Below are 17,528 nucleotides of genomic sequence, written 5' to 3' on the forward strand. Positions count from 1 at the left end.
AGAAAGAAAGAAAGAAAGAAAGAAAGAAAGAAAGAAAGAAAGAAAGAGAGAGAGAAAGAGACAGCATGGCTGCTTTCCCTCATATTTTTATTTATTTATTTTCCATAATTTTATTTATAGCACCAAGGGGCATTGCCTATTATAATGCGGAGCACTAGTTTCTGAGCAGGAGGTAGAAAGATAAAGTATACTTTAGAGGTAGGCTTGATGGCACACACTTGTCAGGAGGCTGAGGTTGGAGGTTGAGGAGCTGGAGCCCAGCCTGGGGTACACAGTAAGTTCTAGGTCAGTCTGGGCTACAAAGTAGGACCCTGTCATATATATGTGTGTGTTTGTCTGTGTGCAAGAAAAAAAAAAACCACACAGAATGCAAATTAATAACAAGATCCACCTTGTTTAGGAAACACATGTACATAAGAAGTATAGTGCTTACAGGTGTTTGGATCATCATGGCTCTTTGATCTCTCATTGTTCTTACAATGTCTAGTGGATAAACTGGCTGATTGCATTCAATGAGACACATGGCAGTTTCCATAGTAATAAGAACCCCAGTCCTTCCAATTCCAGCACTGAAAAACAAAGATACACATGTACAAAGTTTTAAAGGTATAATTGTTAAATTTGTGGCTTTTCTGCCGAAATGTCAAAGTATCAAATCACAATAAAGAAAAATAATTTAATTTTAAGGTTTTATTTTATAGAGCTAGCAAGTCAACTGTTTAATACTTAAATCCATTTTAAAATGCAAAGAAGCAGATCTCAAATAATAAACCATTAACAAATACATAAGACAACTGTTTTATATCCTATATAAGTTAATGTTTTGAACAAAGTTAATTTATATCAAACTTACCATTGAGATACTTAAAAAAAAACCACCCCCTAAAGATATACATAAACTAGAAGCATGACTATAGTAGCTGCTGAAGATTTCTATAATATAAAGAAGGCACATGTCTTACTTTCTTGACACTGGCATCTTGTTTTTTTTTTTAATAATATTTTTATTTTATGTGTATGACTGTTTTACCTGCATGTATGTAAGTGCACCGTATTCATGTGCCTGGTACCTGTAGAGGCCAGAAGAAAATAACATCCCAGCAATGGGAGTCACAGCTGGTGGTTAGTCACCATGTGAGTGCTAGGTACTGAACCCTGGTCCTCTGTTGGAGAACTAAGTACTCTTAACCATTGAGCCGTCATTTCTCCAGCCCTGAATCTAGCCTCTTAATTTTTTTTTTTAGTTAGCATATAAAATGATGGATTTCATGACATTTTTCACATATAACATGGTACTTTGTTCATATTGATCCTCCTATTTCCCGTTTCTGCACTCATTTCCCCCACCATTGGTCCCCTTGTTGCTTTCATGTTATATACACATATACGCAAATTTAAGTATAGATACTCTATAAGAGAAAACATGGAACATTTTCTCTTTCCTATAACTCTCCCTCTTCCCTTCTGTTCTTTTACTCTTCTTGTCCCCTTCTTAATTGTATGTCATATGTATTTTCCCCACAGTAACTATCAGCCAAAAAAAGATCATGTCTTTCTGAACCTGGCTGACTTTAAATAATACGATGATCAACAGTTCTACCAACTTTCTTATAAGTGATATATTTTCATTATTCTTTATACTGAATTCATTGTACATATGTACCACATTCTTTCATCCATTCTTCTGTTGTTGGGCATCTAGGCTGGTTCCTTATCTGGGCTACTATAAACAATGTAGCAATAAATACAGACATGTAATCTCTGTGATATAGCTGGGTCATATGGTAGTTCAATATTCAAGGAACCTACATACTGATTTCCACAGAGACTGGAGCAATTCACATGCTCAGTAGCAGTGAATAAGGCTCTTCTTAACACACATCCTCACCATCATTTATGTTACTAAAATTTTGCTCACCAAGTTTTTTATTTATAGGATTTCTACTTGTTTCTTTTTAATCTTAATTTTCTTGATTAATTTCTCATTCATGTGCAAATTAACTTTTCTATCTGCTTTGCTTACTTTCTTTTCAAGTTCTGATATGAAATCCTTAGTCCATTTATCTACTTGTTTGTATCTTCCTTGAAGTCACTAATTATTTTTACAGGGAAATGTTTGAATTCACCCAACATTTTATCTGTCTTAGTAGCTTTGAATTTAGTAATCAAGGATTATTTATGTGTCCTAATTTGTGTTTCTGTTGTAGATTTTTCTCCCAATTTTATTGGGGAAATCTTCCTACTGAGCAGCCTACTCTTGCAAGTTAAACCTCCAATACCACTCAGAGAGACAAAACAAATTATTAACATCACACTGAATGGAATGTAGAATGCAGTTAAAATTTATCAAAGTTCATGAAATACCATCAATAAACAAAGAAGAAAAATGTTACAAAACTAATGTAAAGTGTACTGTTAATTTCAAATTCATTTAGAGCAAAGGTGGGAATAGTAATGAATGAGATGAAGGAAGACACGAAAGAAGAGAAAACAGTTACAAGAAACAATGTTAAATAAAAGTGAAAAGAAGAGTAGAGACAAGTTAAAGAAGGGAGGAGGAAGCCCTTGCCTGGGAAAAGTGCAAAAGCTGGCCCTGGTGGCATGGGCTAAGGAGAGTTGGTATGCTGACCAACTCAGCTACCACCAGGCCAAGACCCTGGACTTTGAGCTAGCCCACTCCAACATCTACCCCACCTATGAGCTGCTAGACTGTGGAAAGGGCCAGGCTCTCCAGAACCAATGCTGCAGGAATTCCATGACACAGGGTAACAACAGGATATCTGAGAAGAGCGCTGGTGAGGATCTAGTACTGATGGTGTAGCAGAAGCCAGAGGCCTTGAACCAGACCAATGACTCACTGCGATAAACATTTTTAAGTAAAGCTGTTTTTGGGAAAAGATATAAAAAAAAGGGAGGGAGGAAAGGAGATTAAAAACAAGGAAAAAGCCTACTAAATAATGAAAATACAAACAAACAAACAAACAAACAAACAAAAGAAAGAAAGGGAGTTTAGAAAATAAAAACATAAAAGTTCTATCTTGTAAGGCAGGGTGGCAGTACACATGTAACCTCAATATTGGGGAGATGAAAGACCGAGGATCAGGAGTTCAAGGCTATCCACAATTACAGCTGGAGTATAAGACCAGCTTGGCTTACATGAGACCTTTTCTCAAAAATGTTAAAAAAAAAAAAAAAAAAAAAAAAGGGCTGGAGAGATGGCTCAGTGGTTAAGAGTACCCTCTGTTCTTCCAGAAGTCCTGAGCTCAATCCCCAGCAACCACATGGTGGCTCACAACCATCCACACTGAGAGCTGATACCCTCTTCTGGCATGGAGGCATACATGGAGACAGAACACTCATATACATAAAATAAATAAATCTTTTAAAAAAGTTAAAATAATAAAAGAAAACAGTTAGATAAAGTTAAAATACTACTAAATGTGTAGTAGGGGAAAAAAAAATCCAGAGGAAACCCAGGGACAAAAATAAAGATGACATTTTGGATCTGATGCTCTCCATACTGGCTAAGCTTCAGAGGCATACAGGGCTGGCTTCACTTTATTAGCTCCCCTTATTTGTGTACTAGGAACCTCTGCTGGCCACAAGTAGCATTGCAATCTAAAACTGAAAGATAATTCCTGTTTTCATAAATTACTTAGTTTTGAATATCTTGTAATAGCGATACAAACACATGGAGGTAAGACTAGAATTTCATCATATCTAATTTACAATCAGCGATAAGACACATTCCAATTTAAAAGACATTAAAATCAGATATTAAAGAACCAGATAGAAACTAAACTCTCTACTCAATGACAGCTTGGTCAGGGAAGAAATTAAAAAAGAAATTAGAGATTTTAAAATTCAATGAAAATGAAGGCACAACTTACCCAAATTTATGGGATACAATGAAAGCAGTGCTAAGAGGAAAGTTCATAGCACTAAGTGTCTCCAGAAAGAAGTTGGAGACATTGCATATAAGCAACTTAACGGCACACCTAAAAGCCCTAGACAAAAAAAAAAAGGAAGAAGAAACAGACACACCCAAGAGGAGTAGATGATTGAAAATAATCAAACTAGGAACTGAAATCAATGAATTAGAAACAAAGAAAACAATACAAAGAATAAATGAGACCAAGAGCTGGTTCTCTAAGAAAATCAACAGGATAGACAAACCCTTTGCCAAACTAACTAAAACAGGGAGAAACTATCCACATCAGCAAAATCAGAAACAGAAAGGGGGGCATAACAACAGACACTGAGGATAGCCAAACAATCATTAGGTCTTAATACAAAAGCCTATATGCCACAAGATTTAAAAATCTAAATGAAATGGACAATTTTCTTGATAGATTCCATTTACCAAAATTAAATCAAGACCAGGTAAATAGATTGAACAGTCCTATATCCCCCAAGGAAATAGAAGCAGTCATCAAAAGTCACCCTTCAAAAAAAAAAAAAAAGCCCCAGGCCAGATGGTTTTAATGCAGAACTCTACCATATCTTCAAAGAAGAGCTAACTCCAATTCTCTTTAAACTATTCCACAAAATAGAAACAGAAGGAACATTACCAAACTTATTCTATGAAGCCAGTCACCTTGATACCTAAACTACACAAAGACCCAACCAAAAAGAGAACTTCAGACCCATCTCTCTTATGAACATTGATGCAAAAATACTCAATGAAATACTTGCACACTGAATCCAAGAACATAGAAAAGATACCATCCAACATGACTAAGTAGGCTTCATCCCAGGCATGCAGAGATGGTTCAATATATGGAAATCCATCAATGTAATCCACCATATAAACAAAGGAGAAAAACTACATGATCATCATTTAAGACACTGAAAAAGCATTTGACAAAATCCAACACTCGATTGATTCAAGTTTAAAGTCTCAGAGAGATCAGATACACAAGGCACATACCTAAACATAGTAAAGACAATATACAGCAAGACTATAGCCAACATCAAACTAAACGGACAGAAACTTAAATCAATCCCACTCAGGGGGATTGATTTAATCCCTTAGGAATCAGGGATAAGGCAAGACTGCCCACTTTTTCCGTATCTCTTCAACATAGTACCTGAAGTCTTAGTAGAACAATAAGACAACTAAAGGAGATTATGGGGATTCAAATCGGAAAGGAAGAAGTCAAAGTATCACTATTGCAGATGATATGATAGTACATATAAGTGACAAATTCAACCAGAGAACTCCTTCAGTTGAGTTGATAAACACCTTCAGCAAAGTGGCTGGATACAAAATTAACTCAAAAAAAAAAAAAAATCAGTAGCCCTCCTGTATACGAAAGACAAAAGAGCTAAGAAAGAAATTAGGGGAATTACATGCTTCACAATAGCCACAAATAACATAAAGTACGTTGGTGTGACTCTAACCAAGCAAGTGAAAGACCTGTTTGAAAAACACTTCAAGCCTCTGAAAAAAGAAATTGAAGATATCAGAAGATGGAAAGCTCTCTCTTGCTCGTGGATCAATAGGATTAACATAGTGAAAATGGCCATCCTGCCAAAAGCAATCTACAAATTCAATGCAATTCCCATCAAAATACCAACACAATTCTTTATAGACCTTGAAAGAACAATTCTCAATTTCATATGGAAAAACAAAACAAAACAAAACAAAAAACTAGAATTGCCAAAACAATCTTGTACAACAACAGATCATCTGGAGGTATTTCCATCCCTGATCTCAAGCTGTACTACAGAGCAATAGTAATAAAAACTGCATGGTACTGGCATAGAGACAGAAGAGTGGATCAATAGAACCAAACAGAAGACCCAGAAATAAATCCACACACCTACGGATACTTGATTTTTGACAAAGAAGCCAAAACTATACAATGGAAAAAAAAAAGACAGCATCTTCAACAAATGGTGCTGGTCTAACTGGATGTCTACATATAGAAAAATGCAAATAGATTCATATTTATCATCCTGCACAAAATTAAAGTCCAAATGGATCAAAGAAATCAACATAAAACCAGACACTAAATCTGTTAGAAGAAAAAGTGGGGAAGAGCCTTGAACTCATTGGCACAAGAGACAACTTCCTGAACAGAACACCAATAACACAGGCTCTAAGAGCAACAATCAATAAATGGGACCTCATGAAAAGCTTCTGTAAAGCAAAGGACACTGTCATGAGAACAAAACAACAGTCTACAGACTGGAAAAGGATTGTTACCAACCCTATATCTGACAAAAGGCTAATATCCAGAATATATAAAGAACTCAAGAAGTTAAAAAGCAACAAATCAAGTAATATAATTGAAAAAATGGGGTACAGAGCTAAACAGAATTCTTTGTAAAGGAATATCGAATGGCAGAGAAACACTTAAAGAAATGTTCAATGTCCTTAGTCATCAGGGAAATGCAAATCAAAAGGACCCTGAGATTTCTGTTATACCCATCAGAATGGCCAAGATCAAAAACTCAAGGGAACCCTACTCCATTGCTGGTGGGAATGTAAACTTGTACAACTTTGGAAATCAACCTGGCGCTCTCTCAGACAATTAGGAATAGTGCTTCCTCAAGATCTAGCTATACCACTCCTAGGTATATATCCAAAATATGCTTAAGTACACAACAAAAACATTTGCTCAACCATGTTTGTAGCAGCTTTATTAGTAATAGCCAGAACCTGGAAACAACCCAGATGCCCCTCAACTGAGGAATAGATACAGAAATTGTGGTACATTTACACAATGGAATACTACTCAGCAATTAAAAACAAGGAAATCATGAATTTTGTGGGCAAATGGTGGGATCTAAAAAAGATCATCCTGAGTGAGGTATCCCAGAATCAGAAGGTCACATGGTATATACTCACTCATAAGTGGATATTAGATATAATATAGGATAAACATACTAAAATCTGTACACCTAAAAAAGCTAAGCAAGGAGGAGGACCCAGGGTAAGATGATCAATCTTCACTCAAAAAGGCAAATGGGACGAACATAGGAAGAGGGAAAAAACAGGAAACAGGACAGGAGCCATAGAGGGCCTTTGAAAGACTCTATCCATCAGGGTATCAAAGCAGATGCTGACGCTCACAGTCAAACTTTGGGCAGAGTGCAGGGAATCTTATGAAAGAAGGGAGAGATAGAAAGACCTGGAGGGGAAAAGAGCTTCACAAGGAGAGCAACAGAACCAAGAAATCTGGGCCCAGGGGTCTTTTCTAAGACCGATACTCCAACCAAGGACCATGCATGGAGATAACCTAGAACCCCTGCACAGATGTAGCCCATGGCAACTCAGTATCTACGTGGGTTTCCCAGTAAGAGAAACAGGGACTGTCTCTGACATGAACTCAGTGCCTGGCTCTTTGATTACCTCCCCCTGGCACGGGGAGGGTTGGGGTGCAGCCTTGCCAGGCCACAGTGGAAGACAATGCAGACAGTCCTGATGAGACTTGATAGGCTAGGGTCAGAGGGAAGGGGAGAGGACCTCCCCTCTCAGTGGACTAGGGGAGGATATAAGGGAGGGAGGGTGAGGTTGGGAGGGATTACGGGAGAGGGCTACAACTGGATACAAAGTGAGTAAACTGTAATTAACATTAAAAAATTAAAATTAAAAAGAACCAGAAAAATAGTTATTGTTTTTATCCCTTTCCATCGTTTCTGATGCTGTTCTATTAGAATTTTTCCTTTGTCTTTACTCTCACAGTATTAATCACAACAAAAGTCCAAAATAAAGTATGCATTCCCCAAGCACTCAATTATTCTTCCTTTTTTTGGGGGTGGGGGAGATGTTTCAAGACAAGGTTTCTCTGTGTAGCCCTGACTGTCCTGGAACTCACTTTGTAGACCAGGCTGGCCTCGAACTCATGGCCTCTACCTCCCTGAACACTGGGATTACAGGTGTATACCACCATGCCTGGCTTAATTATTCATTTTTAAAGGATAGGAAATAAAATACCTGCAATGAACAATAATTGGTTCTTCCTTTCCAGCCCTCTTGTTTCGTACATGACAAACAAAATCCAGAAAGTCACTTGAATCATCAGGCACTCCATGGTCAGGCCAGGCCGTGTACTGAATCTGAGTAAGTTGACGACTCTCATTTTTCTAAATAAAAATGAAAAGTTACACAATTTGACTCAAAATTATCTTTAAAATATAGAAATTCATGTAATTTTAATTTTAGAAAAGAAGCAAAACCACCTTTCCCTTTCTTTTGTCATGATATATAAACTGACTAAAGTCTACCATTGGAACAGAAGAAAAATAGTTCACAGAAATAGTTGTATCCTTTTAAGTACTAGCTATTTACGTTGCTATACTTGTTTGCTTGTTTTTCGAGACAGGGTTTCTCTGTGTGTGTAGCTTTCTGCTGACCTCAAACTGCCTGCTTCTGCCTTCCAAGTGCTACGATTAAAGAGGTGTGTGCCGCCCCCACCTGGCTACACTGCTATATTGGTTCAAGCTTTAAAAATTAATTTATCTTCACATAGTTCTGAGGTACTCAGGGCATACATATAAAAACGACATGGCTGCATAGCTCAAGCTAGACTCTTTTTAGAAAAGACTATGTTGAAGACAGAAACCATTACACACACATATACATGAGTGCATGCATGTACACCTACCTGCCTACCTCCTGGTTATCTACTTGGGAAATGAAGATTAAAATAAAGAATTATCTTAATGGTTCAACCTACAGATTGGTACATTAGAGCATAAGCTAGAGAGTATGTGACCAAATCCTTAATTTATTCTTATTTGAAAACAATTTAGCTTTCTCCCTGTAACGTTAGCTTCATTAATACCAGACTCCTTTTGTATATGTTAGCACATCATCTGGCTCCTTTCTTATTGGTTGAAAGAGGCTCTACCTCAGTTGTCATTGGCTACATCCTTGGAGTAGAGGTAGGTTTCCCTCTCAAAGGTGTAACTATTAATGGGAAAGACCTGAGCTTTCACAGCTTTTGCTATAGCTACTTCCTTCTTTTGGCCACCTTTAAAATGGCAGGCAGTATTACTAGGTGTGGTTGTGTAACAATGTAATTCCAGCACTTGGGAGGGAAAGGCAGTATGAGTTTCTGGCCAGGCTAGTCTATATACAGAGTTCTAGGACAACCAGAACTATGGAGTAATACCTGTTTAAAAAATAAAAGCAACAACAACAAAATGATGGGCAGCAGTCAAGGAAAGATTGAATTTCAGGCATTGAATATGATATACACTGTCTCTAGGACTAGCAGCATGATATTCTCTACATATATGTTCCAACTACAGTACCAAACCATCTTAAAAAGTGCTCACTTTTGGCTTTGGAAGTCAAGAGGAATGACTGTGGTAGATCTAAGAAGAGCTAACAGCCAGAAAGCTGCAATCTGTCACATGGCTCTGCCTATGCCTTTTTCTTCCTTATACTGCCACGATTGTGATGTTGCTCTTCTCTATTACTTGAGTTAAACAATTTGACATCTTTCAACAGCTTTATCTATTGCTTCAAACATACCTGAATACTTTACTGATTGCACCAAAATTTTTTCTTAGAAGTAAATGTTATGAATAGGAAAAGTACTAACAGTAATAGTATTACCAAATTCTTCTTTTACTGATTGTTCACATTTACCACTAGAAATTGAAAATATATTTATTATAATATGGAAGAGTAATACTTACAGAATTTCAAAATATCCTATTAAAGCAAACATTTGGCACTTAAGTGTGCATGCTCTAAAGTGTGTGTATACTATGTATATGTGGAGGTCAGAAGAGTCATCAGGTATCCTCCTTTATTGCTCTCTACCTTTTCATTTAGGACAGGATCTCTCCCTGAGCCTGGCCCTTGCTCATAGCTATGGTGGAACCCAGAAACCCAGGGATTCCGTGTGTCTAATTTCTATTTCTCTTTCACAGTAAGTAGTACACAGACTAAAAACATTTTCAGCTTTCAAAGTCTTAACAGCAGAACAGACACTTTTGACTTTTTACCTCTTGGTTAAACACTGTCATCTTCCTGAAGATATAGGCAGGGTTTCCTTCTTCCGAGTGGCAGGTGACTTGATAGCATCCATAGGATGAACTTCCTGTGGGTTCTGGCCAATACTGGTGACATTTGACCTGAATATCAACAGATTTAATACATCAAAATACATATTTTCATGTAGGAATTTAGATTCTCCAACTTTCAAAATGTTTAAATTTAAGAACTTTTAAATTTACAGAAAATAGTTCTCATGTACCTTTTACTTGGATCTTCTGAGAACTAATATTTTGTGTGTGCATGTGTATATTGCATGAAAGTATGTGTGCACATATATGCATGGCCACATGTAGCAGAGTGGTCAGTGTTGTGTATCTTCTATCCCTCTTTACCTTGTTTCCTTGAGAAAAGTCTGTCACTGTACATGAGCTCATCAATTTGGCTAGGCCAGCAGGTTGGACAATGAGCTCAAGAACCCACCTGCCTCTGCCCTGCCGCTCCAGCTGTAGGGCTACAGATTCATGCTAACAGATCTAAATGTTTCATGGGTGCAGGGATCTCAACTCAGTGTCCCATTACTTGTATGGTAGGCACCTTACTGACAGAATCATCTTGCCCAGTCATTATTCACTGTCATTTTTTTTGAGTAAATTTTTTTATTATTTTTTTAATATTAGTTACAGTTTGTTAACTTTGTATCCCTGCTGTATCCTGCTCCTTCTTTCCCTCCCAATCCCATCCTTCCTCCCTATCCCACCCTCCCTCCCTCATCTCCTCGCTGCCCCTTTCCAAGTCCACTGATAGGGGAGGTCCTCCTCCCCTTTCATCTGACCCTGGTTTATCAGATATCTTCAGGACTGGCTGCAAAGTCCTCCTCTGTGGCCTAGCAGGGCTGCTCCTCTCTTGGGGAGTGGGGGTGTGTGTGTCAAAGAGCCAGCCATTGAGTTCATGTTAGAAACAGTCCCTATTCCCCTTAATAGGGTACCCACTTGGATACTGAGCTACCCTGGGCTATATCCGAGCAGAGGTTCTATGTTATATCCATACATGGTCCTTGGTTGGAGGAACAATCTTAGAAAAGACCCCTGTGCCCAGATATATTTGGTCCTTGTGGAGCTCCTGTCCTCTCCAGGTCATATTAACTCCCCTTTCTTTCTTATGATTCCCTGCACTCTGCCAAAGGTTTGGTTATGAGTCTTAGAATAATAATAAACAACCTGTTTGGCTATATCCTGATCAGAATGTAGCACAGGTATGTGTGCACCTGTTTATGTGTGTGTAAACTATATAATCCTAGTCCTGTCTTTGTGTTCCATTAAAGTGCAAATGCTTTTGGCACACTTGATAAAACTGTGTAGCTACTATCCTAATCACTTTTAGGACATTTTCATTGTACCCTAAAAACCCCTATAATTCCTTAGCAGTTGCTATGCATTCTAGGCCATTCTGTCTTCTTCTTCAGACCTGGACACAGGAATCTATAAACCTACTTTCTGTATTTATGGAATAGGCAATCCCAGATGTTTCATAAAAGTAGAATCATACAATAACTTTTGCTGTTGTTTGAATTTTTCACTTCATATAATGTTCTCCACACTCACCCAAATTCTAATATCAGTACTTCACTTACTATTCTTACCAAATATTCTCCACTAATTTGAATATATTATATTTTATTTGGAATGTATGAATAGCCACTTCATGGCTAAACTTGTGAATGCATGGGCATATCTTCAATCCGTTGGGTCTATACAGAAATTAAAAACATACAGAACTGCACAGTTCACCAAGTTGTAAGCAGTGCCATGAGGGCTGCTTTTCTCCACTCTATCACCAACACTCCATTGCCCGCCTCCCTTTATCCTGTCAGCCTACTGTATATAGTGGTGTGTCTCACCGCGATTGTGATTTATATTTCCTTTCTGATGTCCAGTAATATATGTGCTTAATAGACGCTGATTATCATCTTGGGTAACTGTCTATTTAGATCTTTTGCCAAATTTTAAATGATCTTGTCATTTAACTGTTAACTTGTAAGAATTCTTTATATATCCCTCACACAGACTTCTTAGATATACTTGATTCTAAATAAATTAAGTATGATAAGAATGGTAACAGTTATGTTGCAAGGATTGTGTTAGTCACAGTCTTAAGTATTCAAGTAATGATTCAAATAATGGAACCGCAAGATTAAAGCCTATAAAATATTCTGAGTATATAAACACAACATAATTTAAAAAGAGCCTAAGTAATATGTAAAATTTAACCACAGCTTACCCTGCCACGTTCAACTTGTGTGGTCAACATCACAACCATGGAGGAGCCTTGTTCCCAAGTCATTTGCCAAAAATCTTTACAAGTGTGTGGTAATGGCCCTTGACAAGCTATGTATTGATTTATAATACTTGAAGAAGGAATTTCCATCTAAAAAGAAAAAGACATTAAAATAAAACTTTCACATCTTTACTTTTTACTATGATTGGGAAGATGAAAATTAATGCTAAACTGAGCACGACTAATCTCAACAAATTGTGATTAATACAATTTTACTTGTAAAAGAAATTTCTTGGCATCGTCCAAAGTTATCAAATTCATCACTCAGTTGGTAAAAGAGGAATTTAAAAACAAATATTTTTTTTAACAAAACTTTTATTTTTCTTCTTTTTTTGAAATAAGGTCTCACTATGTATCCCAGCCTCCCAGCTATTAAAGGTAGTGCACCTGGCAATACTATGGATTAAGAGACAGCTTTACAGACAACCTTGTTTCAGAGGCAAAACTTTGTAAGGAAAATTTTAAAAAGAATCTATAATAGTTTATTGGTAAATTTCCTAAGGAAGAAAAATCCTGCCATTTATCTTAGCTGAATTATGCTCATAAAACGTGAAGAGCTATTAGAATGATGTTTAAAATTGTTTTCAGAATGAAACAAGACAACAAATATTGGGGAATCACAACTATGCTACATTTGAGGTTGATTTCAACAAGGTAGTATTTACACATAGGAATTCAGAAAATACCAGAGGGTATAAAAAGTCTCTCCCAGACTAGCTTCCAGTTACCACCAGTGGCTTTTCTACTTTTTAATACCTTGCTCACAGATAGTCTGTATACAACAACTATTTTTCTATAAAACTATTTAAAAAACAGTAACACAGTGTATTTGGTTTTCTGAATCCTACTGTTTGAAAGATAATACCAAAATTAGTACCTAAATTTCTTTTAATGGTCCTTCTAAAAAAATATGTTGTTACTTATTTAACAGACATAGTTAATATGTTTATTACTAGTAGTAAGTTTAAACTGAATATTTCTCTAAAGTTGACATTTAAAATAAATCTTTGACACTTGAGAAGTAGGGTTATAGGATACCCATATCTTGTTATGTGGGTGGTAAAATATTAGCTCTGATCCTCATGATTGTTCAGCAAGCTTAACTACTTCACCATTTCTCTGCTTGGCTCCATAATTGCTACATTCCTACATAATTTCAAAACAGGAGGAGGGCTTTGTTGGTCATTGTAGGCATACTAGGGAAGCAAACAATTTGAGTCACTGAATAAGCGTGTTTCCATCTGATATCAAATAAGACAACTGTTTTGTTTCCCTCTTGTACTGCTCACAAGCAGCCTCCAGTACTGTGCAGTATCATATTCTTCACATTTTGTGTGTACTATGGGTAACTGCACATTTACAATCACAGTGATGAAGTGTTGCCTGCTATTCTTAAAAGCAAGACAGCTGTGATATTATTCATCATGGAGAAAATCTAGATTAGCTTTCTTCAGTAATGAATTACACTTCAATGCTGTTGGCTATGTAGTCAAAGTTAACAAATCAACAGTATTATTGCTAAATAAATATTTAAATCAAGTTATATATTGATTGATGAAAGTGTTAACTATATAGACTTATAAAAAAAAATCTAACCTTCTATTTGCCCTTGAAATGATAATTCACTATTCCCTAGTTAATCAGTTGCACAAACTACCAAAAATCAGACATTCAGCAAGGTGCGGTGGTGCATGTCTGTAATCCCAGCACTCACAGAGGGAAAGGCAGGTGGATTGCTGTGAGTTTGAAGCCAGCCTGGTCAACAAAGTAAGTCCAGGATATCCAAAGTTACCCAGAGAAACAGTGTCTTGAAAACTAAAAAAAAAAAATAAAAATAAAAATAAAAAATAAAAAATAAATTTAAAAAAAAATTAAAAAGTCAGACATTCAATAAAAAGGAATTAAGCTTAAAACTTACAATGGTTTTAATTATTTCAAATAATAAAGGCATAACAAAAAACTTACATTTATGTAGTTTGCATTGATGTAGTCTTCATTACCTTTTAAAAGGACCCGTGTAGCATCATCTAAAAAAATTTTTAAAGAGACAATGATTTATTTTTTGTTTTGATGTTTGGGATTAAATCACCAAAGTTCTACCACTGAGCCACTCTTCAGCCATTAAAGTCTAATAAAGTTTTATTTATAAAATTAAGCTTATATTCTACCCTGCAGTGTATCAAAGCAGATACTGAGACTTATAGCCAAACTTTGGGCAGAGTACAGGGAATCTTACGAAAGATGGAAGAGATAGTAAGACCTGGAGAGGACAGGAGCTCCACAAGGAGAGCAACAGAAACAAAAAATCTGGGCACAGGGGTCTTTTCTGAGACTGATACTCTAACCAAGGACCATTCATGGAGATAACCTAGAACCCCTGACCCCTGCACAGATGTAGCCCAGCTCAGCATCCAAATGGGTTCCACAGTAATGGGAAGAGGGCCTGTCTCTGACATGAACTGATTGGCCTACTCTTTGATCACTTCCCCCTGAGCAGGGAGCAGCATTACCAGGCCACAGAGGAAGACAATGCAGCCACTCCTGATGAGACCTGATAGACTATGATCAGTGGACTTGGGGGAGGAGCATGGCTGGAAAAGGGAGAAGAAAGGTGGGATTGGGAGGAGAGGAGGGGGGGAGCTACAGGGGGATACAAACTGAATAAACTAAAATTAATAAAAATTAAAAAATAAAAAGATTAAGCTTATAATGGTAAGAGTTAATAGATACTTACAAGGCGAAATATCTCTGTATCTATTTTTGGAAATGTTCTGAGGTAATTTGGCACAAGACATTGTCATTCCAGGTTTTTTCCTATATAGTTGCTTTAAAAATAAACCAACAGAAATAGTCTGATAAGCCATCAACAATTCTGCTTTTTTTTGGCAAACTTGCTTCTATTCTAACATGAATCCCCCACACTCCATTCATACTACGAAACTCTTCAAATCAGTAAGCGTTGACCCAGAGCTATAGTCAGTTCTGGAGTATCTGACATGCAATATGTATCTATGATATTTTGAAAAATCTGAAAATGATTTTGTTCAGCAAAGTACTTGATATTTGAAGAACAAATCTACAGATTTGCTTTATTTTTGTATAGAAGGGTTTACAATACACTAACAGAGATGTTCTTTAAAAGAAGAACTGATACATGCCTTATACATGTTTAATTACTGAAAGCATTTATATATAACATGTACTAGAGAACAAAATATTGATTGCCATATTTTTTTTAAGAAAACACACAGCAAAATTCCTAGTTTTATTAAAGATAAACAAATTAAGTTTACTATGAGAGAATATTGCCATCTACAAATGTGTTGGACTGGATTTATAACTATCCTGGATGTATACAGCTGGACATATCTGGTTAAATATATACTTTCAAAATTCACTATAAACTCAAAAGTCAAAATAAAGATAAGCGGTCATCTTGGTCAATGGTGGTGTACAGTTTTAATTCCAGCATTTGGGAGGCACAGGCAGGCAGATCTCTGAGTTCAAGTCCAGCCTGGTCTACAGAGTAAGTTCGAGAACACACACACAAATGATGTATGCTGTCATATTTGGCTTTGCTCAAGCCTTAAGTTTATTATATAATATTCTTATCTTCTACCTTTCATAAAAAGAGCTAGTAGGTTACATGAAAAAAATATCTTTTCTACTTTCTTATTATTTCAGAGAGGTCTCACTCTGTAGCTTAGGCTAGCCTGGAACTCACTCTTCTGGACTGACCTTGAGCAAGAACATCTTCATGTCTGGCTGTTATCCTTCTTTTAAAAAGACATTTATTTATATAGCTGTAACTAGTATTGTGGGAATAATTTTTAAAAACTACATTTCAGAACTCATGTCAACTAGTTCTAAGGCTGTCATTTTACCTTTAAATCATAATGCACGTAGATTAGGCTCTTAAAATGCTCAAACATTTAATACAACATCATCACTTACATCAAACTGTGCCAGGACTGCTCCAGTGATAAGCCCCTCAGCTAGCTGGATCATTGATTCCCTCAGGGAGTGGTCATCTTGATGGACACTATCTAGTGGGGCTTTCTCAGGAATATACTGGAAGTCTGGCTCACTTTCTAGTTTTTCTTCTACTACATCATATACAGCTAAAATAAAACAACGACAACAAAAAAAACACATATGAGAATCTAAATAGAATTCTGTAAGAAATTGCCCGATATTTTCTATAGCTTCAGTAACTAATAATTCCATTACATCTGACTGATGCCTTTGTGAAGGAGCCAAGAATGGCTGTGGGGATGAAAGGCTTCTGCTATTCCTTTAGAAATAATTGAAATAATTGAAATAGTATTTTCTTTGTAATTTTCTAAATACAACGGAGATTTTCTTATTCATTAAACAAACATTCACTGACTACATACACTACCATTAGAGTGGTTGAAGAGGGAGACCACTTTAGGTAGAATAAGCAGAGACAGCCTTTCTGGGTGTTGGAAAAAACAGGAGTTATATAAAAACCAAGAACTGTTCGCTAAGCAGAGGAAACAGCAAGCATATAGAACCTAAAAGTATAAAAGTTGACACTTTGGAGATACAGTAAGGAAGCCACTGTGCATCAGAGGTGAATGAATATAAGTGTTAATGGGAGATATGGGAGACAAGATTTTGGATGTTTTCTCCATGTTTGATAGATGCCACTGTTGTATAAATAGGAAACTGGCATGACACGTTTAAAGAAGCCTACTCTGGCTACCAAGTCCAATAATAAATTGTAACAAATTATGACAAATACTCAGTGCTAAATACTTACCATTAGGTCGAACTAGAAGCACGAGTTCTCCAGAATGTCTCTCACAGCTGGCTTTAATAAACAAGACTACTTGATCATGGGTATGTTCTGCAATGTCCCGACCATTAATCAGTACCACTTGGTCCCCTTCATTCAATCGAGGGACACAGAGGTCAGCCTGTCATATAATGTAGATTAGTGTTCAAATACTTTTTATAGACTATAGCAGGAGAACTAAAACTACATATAGAAAAGCATCCATGCAAGGCTAGGAAATGGCTTAGTCAGCCAAGCGCTTGGTAGGCGATTACAAAGGCCTCACTTCCGATCCCCAGAAAGCACACAAATGTCAAGTGCTGCAGTGTGGTCCTATAATCCCAGTACTGGGAAGGCTGAGCAGAAGAATCCCTGGAACTTGCCGGCTAGCCAATATAACCAACCAGGGAGTTCCAGGTTCAGTGAAACCTG

The 17,528-nt window shown here is 36.7% G+C and overlaps 1 protein-coding gene across 3 annotated transcripts in view; it reads right to left on the minus strand.

Annotated features, from left to right (window-relative positions):
• Positions 1-17,528, minus strand: part of Ptpn4 (protein tyrosine phosphatase non-receptor type 4) — a 154,818-nt gene that overhangs the window by 17,140 nt on the left and 120,150 nt on the right. For all 3 annotated transcript variants that reach the window (XM_055601678.1, XM_055601661.1, XM_055601669.1), the window contains 8 exons: positions 17,082-17,238; positions 16,250-16,416; positions 15,030-15,120; positions 14,261-14,322; positions 12,239-12,385; positions 9,970-10,098; positions 7,946-8,094; positions 434-569 (listed from right to left, as the gene is read on the minus strand). In XM_055601678.1, coding sequence (XP_055457653.1) covers positions 434-569; positions 7,946-8,094; positions 9,970-10,098; positions 12,239-12,385; positions 14,261-14,322; positions 15,030-15,120; positions 16,250-16,416; positions 17,082-17,238 — 1,038 coding nt within the window. The remainder of the gene's footprint in view (positions 1-433; positions 570-7,945; positions 8,095-9,969; positions 10,099-12,238; positions 12,386-14,260; positions 14,323-15,029; positions 15,121-16,249; positions 16,417-17,081; positions 17,239-17,528) is intronic.

Source organism: Psammomys obesus, unplaced genomic scaffold (assembly GCF_907164565.1).
Source record: "Psammomys obesus unplaced genomic scaffold, mPsaObe1.curated_primary_1811, whole genome shotgun sequence".
Classification (NCBI taxonomy): Eukaryota; Metazoa; Chordata; class Mammalia; order Rodentia; family Muridae; genus Psammomys; species Psammomys obesus.